The sequence below is a fragment of the Cherax quadricarinatus genome, chromosome 55, assembly GCF_038502225.1.
Source record: "Cherax quadricarinatus isolate ZL_2023a chromosome 55, ASM3850222v1, whole genome shotgun sequence".
Lineage (NCBI taxonomy): Eukaryota > Metazoa > Arthropoda > Malacostraca > Decapoda > Parastacidae > Cherax > Cherax quadricarinatus.
The window spans coordinates 13,506,453-13,531,274 of NC_091346.1; the positions used below are offsets into that span (position 1 = coordinate 13,506,453).

The 24,822-nt window shown below is 44.7% G+C and overlaps 1 protein-coding gene across 3 annotated transcripts; it reads left to right on the plus strand.

Moving 5' to 3' along the window:
* Nucleotides 1–8,994: 8,994 nt before the first annotated feature.
* Nucleotides 8,995–24,298, plus strand: LOC138854336 (uncharacterized). 3 transcript variants are annotated; one of them, XR_011393535.1, is made up of 3 exons: nt 8,995–9,077; nt 16,438–16,521; nt 18,443–24,298. XR_011393535.1 is itself a non-coding variant. In XM_070096838.1 (2 exons), the coding sequence occupies exon 1, from the start codon at nt 12,906–12,908 to the stop codon at nt 16,371–16,373; it is 3,468 nt and encodes a 1,155-aa protein (XP_069952939.1). In that variant the 5' UTR covers nt 12,763–12,905; the 3' UTR covers nt 16,374–16,521; nt 18,443–24,298. The 3 variants fall into 3 exon arrangements, 2 of the variants coding, with proteins under 2 accessions (XP_069952939.1, XP_069952940.1); XM_070096838.1 differs by lacking the exon at nt 8,995–9,077 and having other exon boundaries at nt 12,763–16,521; XM_070096839.1 differs by lacking the exon at nt 8,995–9,077 and having other exon boundaries at nt 12,763–16,517.
* The last annotated feature ends 524 nt before the right edge of the window (nt 24,299–24,822 follow it).

Here is a 24,822-nt window from a genome sequence, read left to right on the forward strand (position 1 = left end):
CCTAGAGGGACTAGTACCGAACTTGCACACGATAATCACTCACTACGAAAGCAAAAGACTTGGCAGACGATGCACCATCCCCCCAATGAAAAGCAGGGGTGTCACTAGCACGTTAAGAGACCATACAATAAGTGTCAGGGGCCCGAGACTGTTCAACTGCCTCCCAGCACACATAAGGGGGATTACCAACAGACCCCTGGCAGTCTTCAAGCTGGCACTGGACAAGCACCTAAAGTCAGTTCCTGATCAGCCGGGCTGTGGCTCGTACGTTGGTTTGCGTGCAGCCAGCAGCAACAGCCTGGTTGATCAGGCGCTGATCCACCAGGAGGCCTGGTCACAGACCGGGCCGCGGGGGCGTTGACCCCCGAAACTCTCTCCAGGTAAACTCCAGGTAATAGATGTATATGAATGGTATACAATATCTTCAAGATGAATTAAGACATGTGCAACATCTGGCCATATTAATAGACGTTTCGCCAACCAGTGGCTTTATCAGTACAAGGAAGAGTGCAAAAACGTTTACAAAGAGGTAATCAGTCCATCAGCCTTGTAGTGAACAGCACCGTAGTCTTGAAGACTACGGTGATCTTCAACTCCAAGGCTGAGGGACTGATTATCTCATCTTTTGCATATATTTCTACATTCTTCAGGTTATGGCCTTGTATTGTACTGACAAAGCCACTGGCTGGCGAAACATCTACAAATAAAGATACCCAGATGTTGTACATGTGCCTAATTCACCATATTTTAAGAGATAAATGCAGCTCCAAGTTACACCGGCTTACCACGATGAGGTCTGCGATCTTCGAGCCGGACCAGGGTTACTCGTCCAAAGGTTCTCATAGAGAACCTTTGTTACATGGAACCCTAAACCATGCACCGAAGGTTACTTTGGCTGATAACCAGTGGCAGCTAGGCTACCACCAGAAATCGCTCACCAACTGCCAGGACAAGAGGCTGAAGGTGATATGCGGCAGGCCAGCTCCCGTAGGGAGCGGCGCGAGAGAGAGCTGGGTGGGGGAAGGATAAAATTGGGAACCCCAGCTAACACCACATAACTTACGCTCCAACAATGTTGCGTCAACATCACAATGTGGACATTACCAATTATGATGTTTAGGCAACGTCGATACAACGAAAAACTATGAAGCATAAATGCTGGGAAGGATTGCAGTGATATATGGGACACAAAGCAACATTACTGCACACAGTTCAGTAACATTACAGACAGTTCCATATAAACTGATATGGGGACACAATGCAATATTACTGGACGAAGTCCAGTAATATTGCAATCCCATATAAATTGAAGTACATACGGGCCACAACGCAACATTACTGGACACAGTCCAGTAACATTGCAGACAATCCCGTATATAAATGGAAATATATATAAGGGACACAGTGCAATATTACTGAACAGTTCAGTAATATCGCAAAGTCCCATATATATAGAGTATGGACAAAGTCCATGGCATTTAGTCTCTAGACTGAATGATAGGAGTGGTATTCACTCTTTAAAAAGCTCAAGGAAGTTGAGCGGTGTTCACTCTGAGAAAGCTCAAGGGAGCTGAGCAGTGTTCACTCTATAAAAACTCAAGGGAGCTAAAAGAGATCACACTTGTTCTATCTAGGCTGGAATATTGCTGCACACTAACAGCATCTTTCAAGGCAGGTGAAATTGCTGACCTAGAAAATGTACAGAGAACATAACACAGATAAAACACCTCAATTACTGGGAGCGCTTGAGGTTCCTAAACCTGTATTCCCTGAAATGCAGGGGGGAGAGATACATGATTATATACACCTGGAAAATCCTAGAGGGACTAGTACCGAACTTGCACACGAAAATCACTCACTACGAAAGCAAAAGACTTGGCAGGCGATGCAACATCCCCCCAATGAAAAGCAGGGGTGTCACTAGCACGTTAAGAGACCATACAGTAAGTGTCAGGGGCCCGAGACTGTTCAACTGCCTCCCAGCATACATAAGGGGGATTACCAACAGACCCCTGGCAGTCTTCAAGCTGGCACTGGACAAGCACCTAAAGTCGGTTCCTGACCAGCCGGGCTGTGGCTCGTACGTTGGTTTGCGTGCAGCCAGCAGTAACAGCCTGGTTGATCAGGCTCTGATCCACCAGGAGGCCTGGTCACAGACCGGGCCGCGGGGGCGTTGACCCCCGGAACTCACTCCAGGTAAACACTCCAACACAGTGTACTCAAGGTTTATGGCTAACACTAGGCCCATTCTTAGGTAAATAACAGAACACAGGGCAGTATTCAGTCTCCACTGATTCCTGTTAGTGCTTACACTCCAACACCAGTTGACTAGGATCCACCCTCCAACACCAGTGGACTAGGACCCACCCTCCAACACCAGTGGACTAGGACCAAACCTACAACAGCAGTGGACAAGGGTCCACCCTACAAAATCTGTGGACTAGAGTCCACCCTCCAACACCAATGGACTAGGGTCCACCCTCCAACAGCAGTGGACTAGGATCCACCCTCCAAAATCTGTGGATTAGGGTCCACCCTCCAACACCAGTGGACTAGGATCCACCCTCCAACACCAGTGGACTAGGATCCACCCTCCAAAACCAGTGGAGTAGAGTCCATCCTCCAACACTAGTGGACTAAAGTTCATCCAACACCAGTGGACTAGGGTCCACCCTCCATAAGGGGACTAGGATCCATCCTCCAACACCAGTGGACTAGGATACACACTCAAAAACCAGTGGACTAGGAGCCATCCTCCAACACCAATGGACTAGGGTCCACTCTCCACCACCAGTGGAAGAGGGTCCACCCTCCAACATAAGGGGACTAGGGTCCATCCTCCAACAGCACTAGACTAGGATCTACCCTCCAAAAGCAGTGGACTAGGTTCCACCCTCCAACACCACTGGACTAGGATACACCCTCAAAAACCTGTGGACTAGGGTCCATCCTCCAACCCCAGTGGACTAGGGTCCACCCTATATCAGTGGACTAGTATCCACACTCCAACACCAGTGGACTAGGAGCCACCCTCCAAAACCAGTGGTCTAGGGTCCCTCCTCCAACATAAAAGGACAAGGGTCCATCCTCCAACACCAGTGGACTAAGGGCCATCCTCCAACACCAGTGGACTAGGATCCACCCTCCAACACCAGTGGACTAGGATCCACCCTCCAAAACCAGTGGACTAGGATCCACCCTCCAAAACCAGTGGACTAGGGTCCGCCCTCCAAAACCAGTGGACTAGAGTCCGCCCTCCAAAACCAGTGGACTAGGATCCACCCTCCAAAACCAGTGGACTAGAGTCCATCCTCAAACAGCAGTGGACTAGGGTCCACCCTCCAACAGCACTTGACTAGGATCCACCCTCCAAAACCTGTGGACTAGGGTCCATCCTCCAACATAAGGGGACTAGGGTCCATCCTCCAACGCCAGTAGACTAGGATAAACCCTCCAAAAGCAGTGGACTAGGATCCACCCTCCAAAACCAATGGACTAGGATCCACCCTCCAAAACCAGTGGACTGGTATCCACCCTCCAACACCAGTATACTAGTATCCACCCTCCAACACCAGTGGACTAGAGTTCATCCAACACCAGTGAACTAGGATCCACCCTCCAAAACCTGTGGACTAGGGTCCATCCTCCAACACCAGTGGACTAGGGTCCACCCTCCAACAGCAGTGGACTAGGATCCACCAACCAAAATAATTCGACTAGGATCCACCCTCCAAAACCAGTGGACTAGGGTCGATCCTCCAACACCAGTGGACTAGGGTCCACTCTCGAACACCAGTGGATTAGGGTCCACCATCCAACAGCAGTGGACTAGGATCCACCCTCCAAAACCTGTGGACTAGGGTCCCTCCTCCAACACAAGGGGACAAGGGTCCATCCTCCAACACCAGAGGACTAAGGGCCATCCTCCGACACCAGTGGACTAGGATCCACCCTCCAACACCAGTGGACTAGGATCCACCCTCCAACACCAGTGGACTAGGATCCACCCTCCAACACCAGTGGACTAGGATTCAGCCTCCAACACCAGCGGACTAGGGTCCACCCTTCAACACCAGCAGACTAGAATCCACCCTCCAAAACCAGTGGTTTAGGATCCACCCTCCAACACCAGTGGACTAGTATCCACCCTCCAAAACCAGTTAACTAGGATCCACCATCCAAAACCAGTGGACTAGGATCCATCCTCCAACGCCAGTGGACTAGTATCCACCCTCCAAAACCAGTGGACTAGGGTCCACCCTCCAACACCAGTGGACTAGCATCCACCCTCCAAAACCAGTGGACTAGGATCCATCCTCCAAAACCAGTGGACTAGTATCCACCATTCAAAACCAATGGACTTGTATTCGCCCTCCAACACCAGTGGAGTAGAGTCCATCCTCCAATTCCAATGGACTATTGTCCGCCCTCCAACACCAGTGGACTAGGATCCACCCTCCAATACCAGTGGACTAGGATCCATCCTCCAAAACCAGTGGACTAGTATCCACCATTCAAAACCAGTGGACTAGTATTCGCCCTCCAACACCATTGGAGTAGAGTCCATCCTCCAATTCCAGTGGACTAGGGTCCGCCCTCCAACACCAGTGGACAAGAGTTCATCCAACACCAGTGAACTAGGATCCATCCTCCAACACTAGTGGACTAGGGTTCGCCCTCCAACGCCAGTGGACTAGGCTCCACCCTTAAGACCAGTGTACTAGGATCCACACTCCAACACCAGTGGACTAGGATCCACCCTCCAACACCAGTGGGCTAGGATCCACCCTCCAACACCAGTGGACTAGAGTTCATCCAACACAAGTGGACTAGGGTCCACTCTCGAACACCAGTGGATTAGGGTCCACCATCCAACAGCAGTGGACTAGGATCCACCCTCCAAAACCTGTGGACTAGGGTCCCTCCTCCAACATAAAGGGACAAGGGTCCATCCTCCAACACCAGAGGACTAAGGGCCATCCTCCAACACCAGTATACTAGGATGCACCCTCCAACACCAGTGGGCTAGGATCCACCCTCCAACACCAGTGGACAAGAGTTCATCCAACACCAGTGGACTAGGGTCCACCCTCCAACACCAGTGGACTACGATCCACCCTCCAACACCAGTGGACTACGATCCACCCTCCAACACCAGTGGACTAGGATACACCCTCCAACACCAGTGGACTAGGATCCACCCTCCAACACCAGTGGACTAGAGTTCATCCAACACCAGTGGACTATGATCCACCCTCCAAAACCAGTGTACCAGGGTCCAACCTCCAACACCAGTGGACTATGATCCACCCTCCAAAACCAGTGTACCAGGGTCCATCCTCCACCACCAGTGGACTAGAGTTCATCCAACACCAGTGGACTAGGGTCCACCCTCCAACACCAGTGGACTAGGATCCACACTCCAAAACCAGTTGACTAGGATCCACCCTCCTAAACCAGCGGACTAGAGTCCATCCTCCACCACCAGTGGACTAGAGTTCATCCAACACCAGTGGACTAGGGTCCACCCTCCAACACCAGTGGACTAGGATCCACCATCCAACACCAGTGGACTAGGATACACCCTCCAACACCAGAGGACTAGGATCCACCCTCCAACACCAGTGGACTAGAGTTCATCCAACACCAGTGGACAAGGGTCCACCCTCCAACACCAGTGGACTATGATCCACCCTCCAAAACCAGCGGACTAGAGTCCATCCTCCACCACCAGTAGACTAGAGTTCATCCAACACCAGTGGACTAGGGTCCACCCTCCAACAGCAGTTGACGAGGATCCACCCTCCAAAACCAGTGGACCAGGGACCAACCTCCAACACCAGTGGACTATGATCCACCCTCCAAAACCAGCGGACTAGAGTCCATCCTCCACCACCAGTGGACTAGAGTTCATCCAACACCAGTGGACTAGGGTCCACCCTCCAACACCAGTGGACTATGATCCACACTCCAAAACCAGTTGACTAGGATCCACCCTCCAAAACCAGTGGACTAGTATCCACCCTCCAACAGCAGTGGACTAGAGTCCATCCTTCAACACCAGTCGACTAGGGTCTGCCCTCCATCACCAGTGGACTAGGATCCACACTCCAATACCAGTGGACTAGGATCCACCCTCCAAAAGCAGTGGACTAGGATCCACCCTCCAAAACCAGTGGACTAGGATCCACCCTTCAACACCAGTTTACTAGTGTCCGCCCTCCAACACTAGTGGACTAGAGTCCATCCTCCAACACCAGTGGACTAGGGTCTGCCCTCCATCACCAGTTGACTAGGATCCACCCTCCAAAACCAGTGGACCATTGTCCATTCTCCACAAAGGAACTAGGATAAACCCCCCAAAACCAGTGGACTAGGATCCACCCTCCAACACCAGTGGACTAGGATCCACCCTCCAACACCAGTGGACTAGGATCTACCCTCCAACACCAGTGGACTAGGATCCACCCTTAACACCAGTGGACTAGGATCCACCCTCCAACACCAGTGGACTAGGGTCCACCCTCCAACACCAGTGGACTAGGTTCCACCCTCCAACACCAGTGGATTAGAGTCCATCCTCCAACACCAGTGGACTAGAGTTCATCCAACACCAGTGGACTAGGATCCACCCTTAACACCAGTGGACTAGGATCCACCCTCCAACACCAGTGGACTAGGATCCACCCTCCAACACCAGTGGACTAGGATCCACCCTCCAACACCAGTGGACTAGGATCTACCCTCCAACACTAGTGGACTAGGATCCACCCTTAACAACACTGGACTAGGATCACCCTCCAACACCAGTGGACTAGGGTACACCCTCCAACACCAGTGGACTAGAGTCCATCCTCCAACACCAGTGGACTAGAGTCCATCCTCCAACAGCAGTGGACTAGAGTCCATTCTCCAACACCAATGGACTAGGTTCCACCCTCCAACACTAGTGAACTAGGGTCCATCGTCCAACACCAGTGGACTAGGATCCACCCTCCAAAACCACAGACTGGTTATAAATGACCATAATTTTTAAAGGGGTGGACCGGTAAGCCAGCGGAAGGCCTCGGTCAGATGACCAAAAGCTCCAAAGGCGGGTCATCATCTGACTAAGACCCGCGTCAGGAAACATTTGTCCTGTTTCCTGACGAACCTTACCTAACCTAACCTCCAAAACCAGTGGACTAGGGTCCATTCTCCACAAAGGAACTAGGATAAGCCCCCAAAATCTCGTGGACTAAAGTCCATCCTCAAACAGCAGTGGACTAGGGTCCACCATCCAACAGCAGTTGACTAGGATCCACCCTCCAAAACCTGTGGACTAGGGTCCACCCTCCAACCTAAGGGGACTTGGGTCCTCTTTCAGGCTAATATTTTTTTTTTTCTCTTTCAGGCTAATATCTTTTTTTTCTCTTTCAGGCTAATATCTTTTTTTTCTCTTTCAGGCTAATATCTTTTTTTTCTCTTTCAGGCTATTATTGTTATAATGAAAAAGAAGCGCTTAGCCATCTTTCAGGCTAATATATTTTTTTCTCTTTCAGGCTAATATATTTTTTTCTCTTTCAGGCTAATATTTTTTTTTCTCTTTCAGGCTAATATCTTTTTTTCTCTTTCAGGCTAATATCTTTTCCTTTCAGCCTATTTTTTTTCTCTTTCAGCCTAATAGTTTTTTCTCTTCCACCCTAACGTTCATTTTTAAGCATAACATTTTTTTAATATTTTTTTAATTAGTTAAAAATAGTCTCAAAATGTCTTAGTGCTTTACAGTGACAATCATATTAATAAAACTATTATAATTATATTGCAGTATCAATTTTTAAATAATTATCTTTAATAACTATCAAATAATCATATAGTAAGATTAACTTTGTTTTTGTAAAGATTAAGCATTGATATTTTACTGTTAATAACATTTTTTTAGTGTTATTGATAATGTACAAGTGTTTGTGTGTACGTACTAGGAGAATACTGTACTGATGTACAGTTGTGTACAAGTTTATGGTAATTATGGAGATAATGGATCTGTACTGATGCACAGTTGTGTACAAGTTGAATGATAGTAATCATGGATAAAGGTGCTGTACTGATGCACAGGTGTGCACAAGTGTAATGGTGGTAGTCATGGAGATAAAGGAGCTGTACTCATGTACAGGTGTGTACACGATGGTAATCAGAGAAAGGTGCTGTACTGATGTACAGTTGTGTACAAGTTAATGAATGATGGTAATCATGGATAGAGGTGCTGTATTGATGTACAGGAGTGTACAAGTTGATAATTATGGAGAGATAAAGGTGCTCTACTGATATACAATTGTGTACAAGTAGGAAGATGGTAATCATGGAGATAGAGGTGCTGTACTGATGTACAGTTGTGTACAAGTTGAAAGTAATGGAGATAAGCGAGCTGTACTAATGTACAGTTGTGTATAAGTAGAGGAATATGGTAATGGAGAGATACAGGGGCTGTACTGATGTACAGGTTGATGAATGATTATATTTAGGGAGAAGGGTACTGTACTGATGTACAGGTGTGTACATCAGTACATTATGTATTTTTAGTGGTAGCCTAGGCTACTACTAAAAATACCCAGTTTTAGTGGTAGTTTCGGCTACCACTAAAAATAACTATTTTTAGCGGCAGCTTACTGCCGCTAAAAATGCCAAAGTACTCAAACAAGTAATTATAAAATATGAAATAACTTTTAAAAACACTTGAAATTTTGGAGTTTCCAGATATAATGGAGAGACTTAGTGCTTCCGGATCTGACGGAATGTAAACAAACCGGGTGAGGCTAAGTGACCGTATTACAAAGTCAGGTTGGGGGAGATTAGTTTTACTTGTTTGGTTCATAATAATAATAATAATATCTTTATTTTACTACAAGTACATGTACAGGGTATACAGTCCTAGCTGATAACAATGACATACTACTATATAGAAAGTCCCTTGTTATGCTCCGTGTGGAAATTTATTTGGTCCAAATAGTTCCACAGCTCAGATCCAGCATGGGCGTCTGGTCGTCTGAGCCGAGCGCCCTTAAACCCTCCCAAACACGGCATTCTCTGGTTGGCGGTTGGTAAGCTTATTTAATTTATAGATTTACTCTTCAGGGAAGGAGTAGGTAGTTTACTGGTAGTACACTAATATTAGGTTTACTAAGGCATCTGTAGATAATGATAGAGTAGACCTAAGACCTTAACATAGGTAGTAATAGGCCGATAATGTAGGCAAACACTAGGATAAGTTAGCTAGGGAGAACTGGCAGCCCTGGCTTGGATGGCGGGGCGCAGGTCACAAAGACAGAATAGCGTCCTTCTTACGATAGACACCGACTGGACAAGACGTGCCGTGAACAGCAGGCGGCGCCCCCACGTGTCTTCACATCTGAGACCTGGGGAAATCTGGTAGAGGCACCTCGATGTACCGTAGATGATCTCCTCCATCAGCCCATACAGTAAGACGAGATATTCACCTTTTCCCGTAGGATCTGGCCAGTATCTTAGGAGATTGTGGGTTGAGTTACTGTGGGCTCGGCGTGCTACAGAGAGAGAGCATGCCCAGTAAGTACCAGCGTCTCAGAGCCATCAGAAGCTAGTGTCTGAGTCTGCATAGTTTACTAGGGGATACATACCCTCTTGGATATAGGAATTTCTGAGGTGCAGGCAGGACACTAATAACGATTGAATATTGCAGGAATTAATGCTCCCGGTTGCACGTGGTTCCCAAGGGGAAGTCCAAAGGGGCTAAAGCTAGGCTTAGGAAGTTGAAGATCAGGATATATGCTGCAACACCAAGTAAGTTAGTCCTTTATACGTGCATGCAGGCAAGTTTCTTGCAATACCAATCATTTGTGAAAATCTGTTCTATAAGCCACTTGTGAGGCTGAGGTACCCACCTCAGAGCTCGGTGTCAACAGAGTTTGCCAGGGTAGGCGACTCACTTGGAGGCAGTCCACAAATTTTCACAAAAGTGGTCCTTCGAAAACCGGATGTGGAATAGCTAGGTTAAGCTATCATAGCTAGGCCACAGTTAGGAACCAGTTTTACAGAGTTAGGTTAAGCTATCATAGCTAGGCTACAGTTAAGAACCAGTTTTACAGAGTTAGGTTAAGCTATCATAGCTAGGCTACAGTTAAGAACCAGTTTACAGAGTTAGGTTAAGCTATCACAGCTAGGCCAAGCTGACTATACATAGAAGTTGTTATTTGCAGTAATTTACAGGCAGGCCAGGTAGGCTAGAGAAGCTTGTGAGTTTAATTATTTACAGTGATTACAAGTAATCCAGAGTAGGAGACTTGTGTGTTAATTACTTACAGTGGATTTGCAAGGTAGCCACAGTTAGGCTAGGCTTGTGCAATATTTACAAAAGGTTATAGTAGCTAGGACAGATTTAACCTAGTTATTATTTACAGGGAGTTATAAAGCCAGGTTTAAGTTATAGCACACTAGCTAGGTTAGGATTTACCTTATCCAACCATCCACGCTAAACAGAGTAAGCTGGGCAGTTAGGCCAAGCTGTTTACATACATTATTTATTTACTGTTTCACAAGTTGAATTGTTGAATTTACTTGTGTTAACCAAGTGATTTTAATTTGTATACTGCACTTTTATTGTGATTTTCATCATCTTTGATTCATGTTAATGTGGGATTTGTGAATTAAACCTGAGACTAGGTTAAGTCCTGTAATTATTTGCTGGCATTGTACAGTTGAGTGCTAGATTAAGCTTTCACATCGATACACATTTTTGATTGGGATTTGAGAGCTAACAGTGTACATTTTTGATTCATAGTAGTCAATTTGACAAAGGGAATTGTTAAGCTTGTTGAGAAGCCTTAAGACTCGTTCATTCTCACCTAATACCGTTTGTGCTGTGGGGTGGGCTAATTGAAATACAAATTAGCACCGTGATCTTAACTAAACCGCAACTATGGTAGGTGAAGATGCAGTACCAGCTGTCCCAGCTCTAAGTCAATTAAAGCGGTCTATGGGAGCCTATAAGGGGCGCCTGAGCAAAGCATGTGAGGAGTGTCGTATGGTCAGGCAAGATCAGGACGTAGACTGGGAGGAACTAGAGAGTTGCCTGAAACCTTTGGAGCAAAGACTGGAGGCCTTTGAGAGATCATTTATCCTTTATGAGACAGAGGCCTATACTACAGGTGAGTCTGAATATACGGTCGAAGTAGCACGGACAGACTATGACGAACGAAGGGCAGAGTGTAAAGCAGAGATGAGACTCTGCAGGCAGTTAATAAAGACTTTGAAGGCCGGTACAGCAGGGGCAGCAAATGTTTCAAGGAACACGAACAACAGCACGCCTGTTAATGTGTTGGCCAGATTGCCCCAGTTGAATTTACCAACGTTTGATGGGACCTTAACAGAGTACATTGCTTTCTGGGATCAGTTTAGAGCCCAGATAGATGACAGAAATGATTTGTCAGATGCCGTCAAGTTGCAGTATTTGCGGTCGCAGCTCAAGGGTAAAGCCTTAGATCTGGTCCGGCACTACCCGATTACTGACACTAATTACCAACATGCCAAAGACCAATTAGAAGACATGTTTGGCAACACTGAGGAGATAAAGGTAGCTATACTTTATCGGTTGTTGGATCTAGAGGCTTGCCGACATGACCGTCAAAGTCTAGAGAAGTTCCGTATTGAGGTTATGAGCTTGACCAATAGTTTCAGAGATTTGCATGATGAGAATGATTCAAAATGGGTCCTTAGCCAGGTGATTCAGAGGAAACTGGCTAGCACGACAGTGCATGAGTTACACTTAAAATATCGGACGAATAGGTTCACGATAAACCAAATTATTGAAGGGTTAGGGGATCTCATATCTCACCTGAGCATAGGTCAGGGGGAGAAATTACCTACCAAGGAGAAGTCGGTCGACTTCCCCAGACATTCGAGAGATAGACCTAAACCACCTCCCACTAAAGTAGGCACGTATTATGCCCAGGGCGAGCCCTCCACCCACAGGGCCAAGGGAGAAGCCACTAAAGCGGCCAGTATGAGACGGTGCGTGTTTTGTGATGAAGAACACGCTAGTTCAGGGTGTTCAAGCTTCACCACCTATAACCAAAGGGTTCAACGGCTAAGAGAGTTGAGACTTTGTTTCAAGTGTTGTGGAGAACATTTTGCCAGGGACTGTAACACCATGCTCAGGGAGTGTCGGGGCTGCCGGAAGGGAAAGCACCACAGTGCACTGTGTCCTAATGATGCCGGATTAGCACAAGTTAAGGAGAGCAAACCGCAAGAAAGGGCGGAGAGCAAGAACAAGTCAGAAGTAGCGATGAGTGTGGTGAGTACGGCACCGAGAATTTGTTCTGGTGAGCAGTTTCAAGGCTCGGTGGCCTTGCCCACCATAATGGCGGTGGTCGCGAATGGGAAGAAGTCTGAAACAACCCATTTGTTCTTCGACAGTGGGGCACAGAGATCCTTCATAGCGGAGAGTCTAGCAACTAGGTTGAAGCTGGAGACAGTTGGTAAAGTTGACATGAAGGTGGAAGGGTTTGGTGGGGAAGTCCCACGCAGGTCTTATCCAGTAGTCAATGTGACGGTCAGGTTAGCCGGGCATCGACGGGAAATTTCAGCCTTGATGGTGAAGAGGCTGCCCAATATCATTACCACTAGGGGACTGGCTGCAGCAGTCAAACGTTTGAGGGAGTTGGGTGTGAAGCTAGCAGAACCAGACATTGCTACAGACAATGTTAGTAATGTAGGCATCTTGGTAGGAGGGGATTACCTAGACGAGTTCGTGTCTACGAGAAGGGTTATCAAGGAAGGTGTGGGCCTGTACAGGACTCCAGCGGGGTACATCGTAGGAGGCAGAATACCAGCTCACTTCCCTGCGACCCCGGGAAAGGAGGGCTCTGGTATTACAGCGACAGGCTGTACTGGTGATGCGGATTGGTGTGCACGAAGGCCTGTCAGAGGCGCAAGTTGGCATATCTGACAGTGAGCCGGTCCATAAACTATGGGACCTGGATGTAGTAGGTATTAAAGGTGACCAGCCGCCCCCCGAACACGAAGAGACATATCGAGATTACTTGAACCATGTGCAGTTCAGGGACGGACAGTATTGGGTGCGACTCCCATGGAAACCGGGCCACCCAACGCTGCCCACTAATTTCAAGAGGGCACGTGGTCAGTTGAATTCATTGGTGAACAGCCTGACCAAGAAGGGTCTGGTGGGGAAATATGATGATATTATTAAGGAACAGCTGGCCCTTGGGTTCATCGAGAAAGTGCCCAATGCCAACCCTGGGGAAAACACCCATTATCTTCCACACATGGCAGTCACCAAGGAGTTGGTAACCACTCCCATCAGAGTAGTCTTCAACTGCAGCTCGCAGGCGAGTCCCCGAGAGCCATCGTTGAACGACTGTCTGCTCGCAGGGCCCTCCCTGACGCAGAAATTAGCAGATGTGTTGTTGAGATTCAGGACCGAACAGTACACCTATGCGGCAGACATTAGCAAAGCCTTCCTACGTATTGGGTTGCAGCCACAGGACAGGGACTACACAAGATTCTTGTGGTTGGCTAACAGGGAGATGCCCAAGCAAGGGTATGATACCTATAGATTCAGGGCAGTGTTGTTTGGTGCCACTAGTTCACCATTCCTATTACAGGCTACCATAGACTACCACCTTGTGAACTGTAACAGCCCGCTTAAAGAATTACTGAAGACCCTATTTTATGTAGACAACATGCAGGGTACCACCTCAGATGAAAGGCTGTTGATGGACATTTACCGAGAGTCTAATCAGGAGATGCTCTCGGCTAACATGCCATTGAGAGAATGGGTGACAAACAATCCAACGTTGCGGGGCACGGTGGAACGTGACTATACTGGCTACTCAGTGCCTGAGGTAACATCGGTGTTGGGACTGGAGTGGGAAATCAAGGAAGACAGACTTAGGCTAAAGAGGAAGCCTGATGGGGAAGGGAAGCTGACCAGGAGGTCTTTGCTGAGCAAAGTGCAGACTGCCTTCGATCCTTTGGGTTTGTTGACACCCATCACCATTCGAGGGAGGATGCTGGTGCAACAGACCTGGGAGCTGAACCTAGGTTGGGACGACCCACTGCCAGAAACAGTCTGCCAGGAGTGGGATCTGGTTAACAAAGACCTAGCGGAATTGCACGAGTTCACATCCCCCAGGTCCATCGGGTGCACCGGGCGGTATTATGACTTGCACGTCTTCTGTGATGCCTCCTCCAGGGCCTATGGGGCAGTAGCGTATTTGGTGGCCGGGGACCAAGTCAATCTGGTCACCAGTCGTGCGCGGGTGACACCCCTGAAGGATTGCTCGATCCCAAAGCTAGAGCTCACGGCGATGTTGTTGGGAGCAAGACTGGGTAAGTACGTAGAGGAGGTGTTAAGTAATCTGAGGGTGACACACACCTATGTATGGACAGACTCGGAGGTGGCCTTACAGTGGGTCCAGAATGACAGGTCTAAGCTCCCCTATGTCAGGAATCGGGTAAAGGAGATACGGGAACTACAGTCAACGTCAACAATTCTGTATGTGCCTACAGATCAAAACCCAGCCGACCTGATAAGCCGAGGGGTGACACACAGAAAGTTGAGTAAAAGCGAGCTTTGGTTCAAAGGCCCAGACTGGTTACCGGCAAGGGATTGCTGGCCGGAGCAGAAATTCGTGGAGACAATCAGCAGCATAGTACATTTTGCGGGGGAACACGACACTGAATTATTTGACCCCAGGCGCTACTCCTCGTGGAGAAAACTTATAGGAGTCACAGAAATGGTATTTCGATTCGTGAGGAAGCTGCATGACAAGGTAAGCCAAGGTCGACAGTTGTCTCTAGTGGGTCCCAGAGAATATTGGATAAGGCAGTACCAAAGGGGGAGGTTTCCAGGAGTGCTGGAAGTACTTGCGACCCGGCAGCAGGTTATGGCGTCAGGACGCGTGTCCAACGATGATGACTCAGGGAACAGCAAATTGGTTCACTCATTGGGATTGTTCCTAGATCATGCGGGGCTAATAAGATGCAGGGGAAGAATACAAAACTCTGAGCTCAGCTATGGGGCCAAACATCCCGTGCTACTGGGAAAGGAGGGATGGGCGACAGAGCTATTGATACAAGATGCCCATCAGAGGACCTTACATGGGGGGTTTGGAGATACCCTCACCTGCCTACGTCAGAATTACTGGGTACTGAAGGGTCGAGCTGCCGTCAAAAGGGTGCTAAAGAGTTGCACGGTCTGCCGGCGGTACGATGGGAGGACCCTACCATACCCAGGTCCACCACCGCTACCTCAGGAGCGGGTACATAGTGACAGGCCCTTTGAGACTGTAGGAATAGACTATACTGGGGCTATCACATTGAAGAACCCAGGAGACATTAAGGAGGGCCCTCAGAAAGTATATGTCTGCCTGTTTACTTGTGCCACTACTCGAGCGGTGCATTTGGAGTTGGCAGAAGATATGACAACAGAGACTTTCGTGAAGTTGTTCAGGAGGTTTACTGCCAGATTCTCGTGCCCGCGATTGATTATCTCGGACAGTGGCACAAGCTTTAGGGCGGCCGATAAAGTTTTCAGGAATCTTAGGGACAACGGAGAAGTACGAGAACACCTGAAGAGAATAGAGTGCGAGTGGAGGTTCATAGCTCCCAGGGCACCCTGGCAAGGGGGATTCTATGAACGCATGGTGGGCACAGTCAAAAGGTGCATTCGGAAGGTCTTGCACGGCAGGAGGGTGAGCTGTGATGAACTGAGGACAGTGTTAGTTGAGATAGAGGCAAGAGTTAATAACAGGCCTCTGACCTACGTACAAAATGGGATTGACGAGCAAGAAGCCCTCACCCCCAATCACATGCTGTTTGGAAGAAGGATTGAGCCCTTCCCCGCAATTTTAAGTCAGTCTTCCAAGGAGCTGGATTATTATGGGCCAGATGGTCCCCCCATCAATGAAGAACTGCACAGGAGTCACAACAGACTGGTGAACATCCTGGACAAATGGAACCAGGTGTGGCGCAGGGATTACTTGACAACCTTGTGGGAACATTTTTATGGTGCCGACCCCGAGGCGAATAAGATGATGCTAAGTGAAGGGGACCTGGTGCTGGTAGAATCCGAGGCGCCGAGGGCATACTGGCCTCTTGGCCTGGTAGTGTCAACCCACCCAGACAAGGCTGGGCAGTTGAGAATTGTGAAAGTGAGAATGAACGGTGTCGAGACAATAAGACCCATCAACAGGCTTTTGTCTCTCGAGGTCCACACGGTGGGACCGGGACATGAGAAATCAGACCAGAGGTTGAGTGAGCTGAGCGGCCGGACGACCCGTCGAACGGCGCTCGAGTCCACGGCCCACTGGGGGGGCCTGCGGGAGGCAGACTTGATCTAGACTTAGCGCCTACCTTCGCCGGCGGGAGGATGTGGAAATTTATTTGGTCCAAATACTTCCACAGCTCGGATCCAGCATGGGCGTCTGGTCGTCTGAGCCGAGCGGCCCTTAAACCCTCCCAAACACGGCATTCTCTGGTTGGCGGTTGGTAAGCTTATTTAATTTATAGATTTACTCTTCAGGGAAGGAGTAAGTAGTTTACTGGTAGTACACTAATATTAGGTTTACTAAGGCATCTGTAGATAATGATAGAGTAGACCTAAGACCTTAACATAGGTAGTAATAGGCCGATAATGTAGGCAAACACTAGGATAAGTTAGCTAGGGAGAACTGGCAGCCCTGGCTTGGATGGCGGGGCGCAGGTCACAAAGACAGAATAGCGTCCTTCTTACGATAGACACCGACTGGACAAGACGTGCCATGAACAGCAGGCGGCGCCCCCACGTGTCTTCACATCTGAGACCTGGGGAAATCTGGTAGAGGCACCTCGATGTACCGTAGATGATCTCCTCCATCAGCCCATACAGTAAGACGAGATATTCACCTTTTCCCGTAGGATCTGGCCAGTATCTTAGGAGATTGTGGGTTGAGTTACTGTGGGCTCGGCGTGCTACAGAGAGAGAGCATGCCCAGTAAGTACCAGCATCTCAGAGCCATCAGAAGCTAGTGTCTGAGTCTGCATAGTTTACTAGGGGATACATACCCTCTTGGATATAGGAATTTCTGAGGTGCAGGAAGGACACTAATAACGATTGAATATTGCAGGAATTAATGCTCCTGGTTGCACGTGGTTCCCAAGGGGAAGTCCAAAGGGGCTAAAGCTAGGCTTAGGAAGTTGAAGATCAGGATATATGCTGCAACACCAAGTAAGTTAGTCCTTTATACGTGCATGCAGGCAAGTTTCTTGCAATACCAATCATTTGTGAAAATCTGTTCTATAAGCCACTTGTGAGGCTGAGGTACCCACCTCAGAGCTCGGTGTCAACAGAGTTTGCCAGGGTAGGCGACTCACTTGGAGGCAGTCCACACAAATTTTCACACTCCGCATTTCGGGCAAATTAGGTCAGTGTCCCAGGATGCGACCCACACCAGTCGACTAACACCCAGGTACCCATTTTACTGATGGGGAACATAGACTACAGGTGGAAAGAAACACGCCCACTGTTTCTACTCTGGCTGGGAATCGAACCCAGGCCCTCGCCGTGTGAAGCGAGAGTGTTAACCACCAGGGCACCAGAGCCATCATGGTTCAGCGTTCCATGAACAAAGACTTGCGCCTTTGGACGAGTAACCCTGGCCTGGCCTGGCCTGGCCTGGCCTGGCCCCTTGTCGTAGACCTCATCGTGGTGGGCCAGTGAACATGAAAGAGAATTTTTAATTCACTACAAATTAATCCAACGTATTGAGAAACAAAACGTATTAGTATTTACTTCTGTTAAGTTTTTGCTGTGATTAAACACTGGCTGGAATAAGAAATTCTGTTTCATGGCCAACGTATGACATTTACCCTCATATATGTTATATTCTTTGTACCAAATTCCATGATGGTGGTGTGTCAAATATCACACATGTGTAACACTTGGATATCTTTTTTGATGAGATATTTCGCCCGTGTAGCAAGCTTTAGATTGGCAGAAACATCTCACCAAAAAGCTACCCAGCTGTTTCACACGCCTCATCACTTGTCCATGCTATTGATATATTATTTACATTTATCTGTTAAGTACATTTATATTTTTTACTACTGTTCATTAAATCCATTTTAAAGCATTTTGTTAAATACTAATAAGGTTTCTACCAAGTAAAACAAAACTCATTTAAAGAATTTATTGAAAATATCATCTAATGTTTTACGAAGTTTTTTTTTTTATTTTATGCATGTGTAATTATATAGTATTCTGAGGGATTTTGTTTTTCGAAGAATTTGACATGACATCCATATACTTCAATAGTCAATTTAAAAGTTTGAGAAATTTATTAAATACAGTATTTAAGAAACTACTATAATTCTGTTTCCCATAATCATTTTTACGAACATTTGGCCACCTTATGTCAATACTTGTGACCAGTTTCAGAAGATTTACTACTCGTGTGGCCTGGGCCAGGTCTCCCTGTTGATTGCCTGGTCGACCAGGCTGTTGCTGTTGGCGGCCCTCCGGTTCACGCATGCATCACAGCCTGATTGAACTGGGAAATAGATCCAGTCTCTTAACCTCTGGTTCCAGCAACAACAGATCGAAAAGTTCAGGAACACGGATGTTGCTGTAGATTGTCCCGCATCAGCAGGCACATAGGATACACCTTCGTCATCTACAGGAACCAACGCACTTGACTTGCTCAGCGCCCCACTTTTAATGCAGACTTAATTTTTTAATGGAAATTAGCCTAGTGTATCGATTATTGAGCGCCGTATGGTCCTTGTGGGTTTACCGCTTAGTTTTGATTGTAATAATGTACCCATTCAAATTTTCAAATAAACCCCTCCACTGACTCATACCCGGAGCACTGTAAGACTCACATGGGTTTAGTGTATGAAATAACTTTTACCTATCTCCTTTGGTCAAACTAATTTAAATTCCATGTGCTGAATGATCTGTGTGGATTTAGTGCTTCCCCAAATTTAATATGGATTTTGTTTTTTGCCTTGTTTCCCTTATGGGTTTAGGGTTCCGTCACCATGAACGTAATAATCTCCATGGATTACATACCCGGGGCTCTTACGTAACACCTACCAGATTAGCGCTTCCTTCTGATTAAACTAAATTATTGAAGGTGTCCCAGCTCTATGACCCTAGTGCCCCCTGGAGGGAGGTTGCTTGACGCTGGTAAGGGGCTTGTGGAAAATACTGTATATATTTTCCAGAAATTCAGTATTTATATATAAATATATGGCCATACTGTATTTAATAATATTTATGTCATAGAAAACGGAAAGCCTGCGTCTGGGCAGACGAGACTCGCCATCTTGGTTTTGAATTGGATACAATGTTAATATAATGAGAAGAATTTTTCGTGCTCTAGAGGTTAAAATTGGATTGACACCTCTCAAATAGGAGGCGAAATTGTTGGATGTGCATTCCTGCATAACTTGAGATATCAGACGACTGGACAAGACAGCTCCATGAACATCAGATAAGCTCTGTAGATTTGTGTATAATTCTGGCCAGTGTTTCGTAAATTTAGTTAGCGAGGTTTTTCTGAGTATGATACAACTTAATATCCAGTCAAATTGGTGAGTGATATTAAGATATATTTTTCTTCTGTTATGTATATGTGAATTTATATATAATCATTTTTAATATACAGTCCACAAATTTATATATTTACCAGTATTCCTGGTATATGTATATTTCATTTAATTAATAGGTCCAGAGCAACTTGTGGTTATGACAGTGGTAGGTATCGAAGGGGGACATTTTTGCGACCTAGGTGTCCCAAATTCCTACTTGTCTATGTAACATTGATAAATAATAATTATCTTTGTTATCATTTACTGTTATGTACATAATTAGTTACATTCAGATAAATGCAATTTTCCACATTTAATTTTGCCCTTTGGTCATTCTTGAACTGGAGGTAATTAATGAAGTCATTAATTAGCTAATTACTTAATAATTATATGTGAAATGACAGAAAGAGGTGGATGTTAAATTCACAAATTTACTTAATGTGTAGTGGATTATAATTATTACAATATTAATTTGGATAAGTCAAGTGTGGCTAAAGATTGTATTAATGTGTATAAGTGTATGTGTAATTGATAAGCCTAGTGTAGCTAATTATATTAATGTGTATATTAATTTTGCAAAGCCAAAGTGGCTAGGATTTATATTAATGTATTTGTATAATATTAATTTGATAAGATAATTCTGGCCAAGATTTATATCAGTGTATGTGTAATTGATAAGCCAAGTGTAACTAATATTAATGTGTATAATATTAATTTTGCTATGCCAAATTCTGGCAAGGATTTATTAATTTGTATAATATTAATTTTGATGAGCCAAGTTTGTATTAATGTACATTTAAAATTTATATTATACATGTAATTGCTAAGCTCAAGTAGCTAGAATTTATTTAAAGGTAAGTTGTACTATTTACCTTTATAAAGTGCATAATTTAGTACATAATCAGTGTTATTAAGTTGAATTTAATACATTGCATCATGGCTGAAAATGAGGAAATTAATGTAGAAGACAAACATGGAATATAGAGCAAAGAAAAGGGCATGTAACAAAAGCATACAATAAATGTTTGGAATTAATGAATCAAGAAACTGTGAATACTGATGATTTAAAATTGTATTTAGATGCTTTAGATAATAGATATGATTCATACAAATTATATTACAACAAATATGAAAGAGATTTGTTAGTAAACTGTGTAGATGAGACTGAAGTAGATCTTATGATTAATCAGTATTATGAATTAGAAGAAAAGATTCTTGTAAAAGTCAGGCCTTGAATAAATTAAAATGTGTAAACCAGGCAGTTAATCTGGAGTTTACCTGGAGAGAGTTCCGGGGGTCAACGCCCCCACGGCCCAGTCTGTGACCAGGCCTCCTGGTGGATCAGAGCCTGATCAACCAGGCTGTTACTGCTGGCTGCACGCAAACCAACGTACGAGCCACAGCCCGGCTGATCAGGAACCGACTTTAGGTGCTTGTCCAGTGCCAGCTTGAAGACTGTCTGCTCCAACAAATAATATGTCTTTGCCAAAACTCCGAGAACTATGTTTACCTGTGTTTAATCCTGGAGAAAACTGGGAGAAATTTTGGTCAATTTTTAAAGCAGCTGTGCATGACAGGAGTGACCTAGCCTGTGTAACTAAATTATTTTACCTCGAAGGACAGGTAAGAGGAGATGCTCACATACTCATACAAGCCTTTCCCAATGTAGATGACTCTTACAAGGAAGCAGTTGACTTGTTGAAGGTCACTTACGGTAATATAGAACAAAGTAGGTTGGATTTAGTGAATATCATTGTTAATTTAAAATCTCCAGTTCACACTTACAAAGGTTTACAGCAGTTTAGAGTTAAACTGGAGAGCACTCTCAAAACTTTAAGTAATAAATATACGTAATCTGAAGGAATCAGACTGGTTATTGAGTGTCATGGTACAGAATAAATTAAGCTGTAAAACACTTGAATGATTCTCAAACAAATATCACAAGGATTATTTTGGTCTGGAGGAAATAAGACTAGGTCTACAAGAATTAATTGTGCAGTTGCAGACCAGCCAACCAACTCATTTTAAAGATGCAACACATAATAACTCTGAGGTATCTGACAAGTTTCACAAAAGGAAAAATTATCAAAATGTTAATAATCAAAATTCATTTCCTAGAAAGAGTTGCATAGGTGCATATCAAGTAGCAGGAATCAGAAATAATGATTCTCCACAAGGTAAGAAGAATAAGTACCCTCCTAAGAGTAGCCCAGTTAATAAGAAACCAGTCAAAGAAAAGAGAGATTGTCTCTTCTGCAAGGGTACTCATTTTTCTAAGAATTGCAATGCATACAATTCATGGAATGATAAAGTTGAAAGATTGGAGGAACTTGACAGATGTATCAGGTGTTTGGGTAATCACAATGTAAAGGATTGTTATGCCAAATTAAACTTCTGTTATCAATGTCACAAAGGAAGACACCATATAGTCATGTGTAAAGGTCTATATGATAATGTTGATAATAATGATAATGTTGACAATCCTGACACAACAGTGGCTAATGTAAAAATTGCTGCTAATGTTAATAATGATGGTTTTGCTGAAGTAGCCTTACCTGTGTTACAGGTCAAAATTGATGATAAAAGGCATAAATCAAAAAATGTAAATGCATTATTGGACCAGGGATCCCAGCGTACTTTCATAAAATGTAAATGTTTTGATGGTATGAAAGTACAGATGGGAGATCCCACAACTTTAAAATTATCTGGTTTTCTCTCAGATAAAAGAGCTCAATTGTATGACACTGTTTATGTAACTGTCAGGTTGGGCAATGAGAAAAAATGTGTTAATGCAGTAATTGTAGATAGACTTCCAGAGAAAATATCTACAGTAGGGCTTAGTAAAGCTACAGAAAGACTCTCACATAATGTAAATTTAGCACCTTCTGGTGTAAGTGATGATTCTGTAGGCCCAATAAATATTTTGATAGGTAGTGACTATTATGCCTCCTTTGTAAAGGGTATGGTAAAGAAATGTGGTGTCACCCTTTTGAAGACTGCAGGAGGCCATGTAATGTATGGTAGGATTCCTCGTAATAATAATTCATGACTAGAGGAAACTACAAATACCATAACTGTGTGTCTTACTCATGAAATCGTACCCCAGTATAATTCTTCCATAGAGGATGGTGTTGAGCCAGTGCATAAATTGTGGGAATTAGACAGCATTGGAATAAATGTAAATGAAGAAAGTCCAGACGATTCTTTTACTCAGGAGCAATACCCGATAGATGTAAAATTTGAATCTGGACAATACTGGGTGCGACTTTCGTGGAGACTGAACCATCCAGAATTGCCCACTAATTACAGAATGGCATATGGACAGTTAAAGGCTCAGCTCCGCGAACTGAGTAAGACACCAGAATTGTTAACTGCCTATAATGATATAATTGCTGAGCAGTTAATTAATAAATTTATAGAAGAGGTACCTCCTGAGCAAGCCAAAATTTATGGTCACTATTTGCCACATCACGGAGTGAAGAAGGATTCTAAGACCACTCCTTTGAGGATTGTGTTTAATTGTAGTGCCAGGAGTAACAAAAATGTACCTAGTTTAAATGACTGTTTGATGACAGGTCCGTCGTTGACGGAAAAATTAGGAGATATCTTATTAAATTTCAGAGTGAAGCACTATGCCTTTACGGCTGACATAAGTAAAGCTTTCCTAAGAGTGGGTTTACAATTGGCTGACCGGGATTGTACCCGCTTCTTATGGCCTGAGAATCCTAGTGACCCACTTAGCCCTCTGAAAACCTTTCGCTTTAGGAGCGTATTATTTGGTGCTACATCCAGTTCGTTCCTACTTCAAGCGACGATAAATGCACACCTTGAACGTATGGAAAGTCCATTGAGTAAGGTAATGAGCAAACAATTTTATCTGGACAATTTCCTGGGTGTGACGTCAACTGAAGAGGAACTGTTAATGACTTATGGAGAGGCTAATAAAATAATGCAAAGTGCAAATATGCCTCTGAGAGAATGGAATAGTAATTCATCCAAACTGAAGGACAAAATAAGTGAAGATTACCCTGGAGATGAAGTACCAAAATGTAGTAATGTATTGGGTTTAAATTGAGATACTGAGAGAGATTTGTTAATGTTAAAACCTAATAATTACAGTATGCCCAATAAATTAACTAAGAGAGTTTTGCTTGCTGAAGCTTCCAAATGTTTTGATCCACTAGGTTTAGTGTCACCCCTTACTATAAGAGGGAAATTATTAATTCAGGAAGCATGGAAACTTAAATGTGCTTGGGATGAAATTCTACCTGAGGAATTCATTAACAGGTGTGATGAATTAATTGGTGATTATGAGAAAATTCCAATGTTGGAGTTCCCACGCCAGGTGGCCAATCCAAATGGGAAAAATGTACTCCACATTTTTTGTGATGCTTCAAAATTGGCATATGGAGCAGTTGCTTACCTTCAATGTAATAGTGTTATTTCTCTTGTTATGTCTAAGGCTAAAGTGTCTCCAATTAAATCACGTACCTTGCCTCAGTTGGAATTAACAGCCATTTATGTAGGTGTCAAATTAGCTAATTATATAAGAAATAAGTTGCAGGAGGTAAATATTAGCAACACTGTAATTTGGTCTGATGAGGTATCCTTACAATGGATTCTCAATGGAAACAGTAAAATTGTGTACGTACAAAACAGTCGCTGAAATTTATCAGATGCAAGAGAAGTATAATAGTTTGGGTCAGCATATGTTAACATTTAATCATATACCTGGTGAGAAGAATCCAGCTGATTTCTTGTCTCGAGGTTTACCTTATGCTAAATTTGTAAATGCTGTATCATGGTTTAAAGGACTGAGCTGGTTGGTAAATAAAGCTAATTGGCCTGTACAAAAGGCGTATATTGCTCCTGTTGAAATTACTATGACCACCGCTCCAATAGTTTGTCCTTCTTTATCCATTGATATAAATATGTATTCTTCTTTACCCAAACTGATCAATGTAACTAAGTTGGTGTTTGAATTTATAAACAAGATAAATATTTCATATAAGTTTTCACATCCTCTTGAATATTGGATAAAGAGGGTACAGGAAGAAATCTATGGAAATGAGATTAAATTGATGATGGAAAGAAAAATTGTGAAAGGTTCTATAATAGAGAAATTGGGGCTGTATTTAGAGAACAATGTAATTAGGTGCAGAGGTAGGTTACAAAATGCTGAATTGGGTGATTATGCTAAACACCCTATCTTACTGCCCA

What these genes read in the sequence shown, in the direction of transcription:
- LOC138854336 (XM_070096838.1), top strand. Translation starts at nt 12,906, where the DNA reads ATGCGGATTGGTGTGCACGAAGGCCTGTCAGAGGCGCAAGTTGGCATA.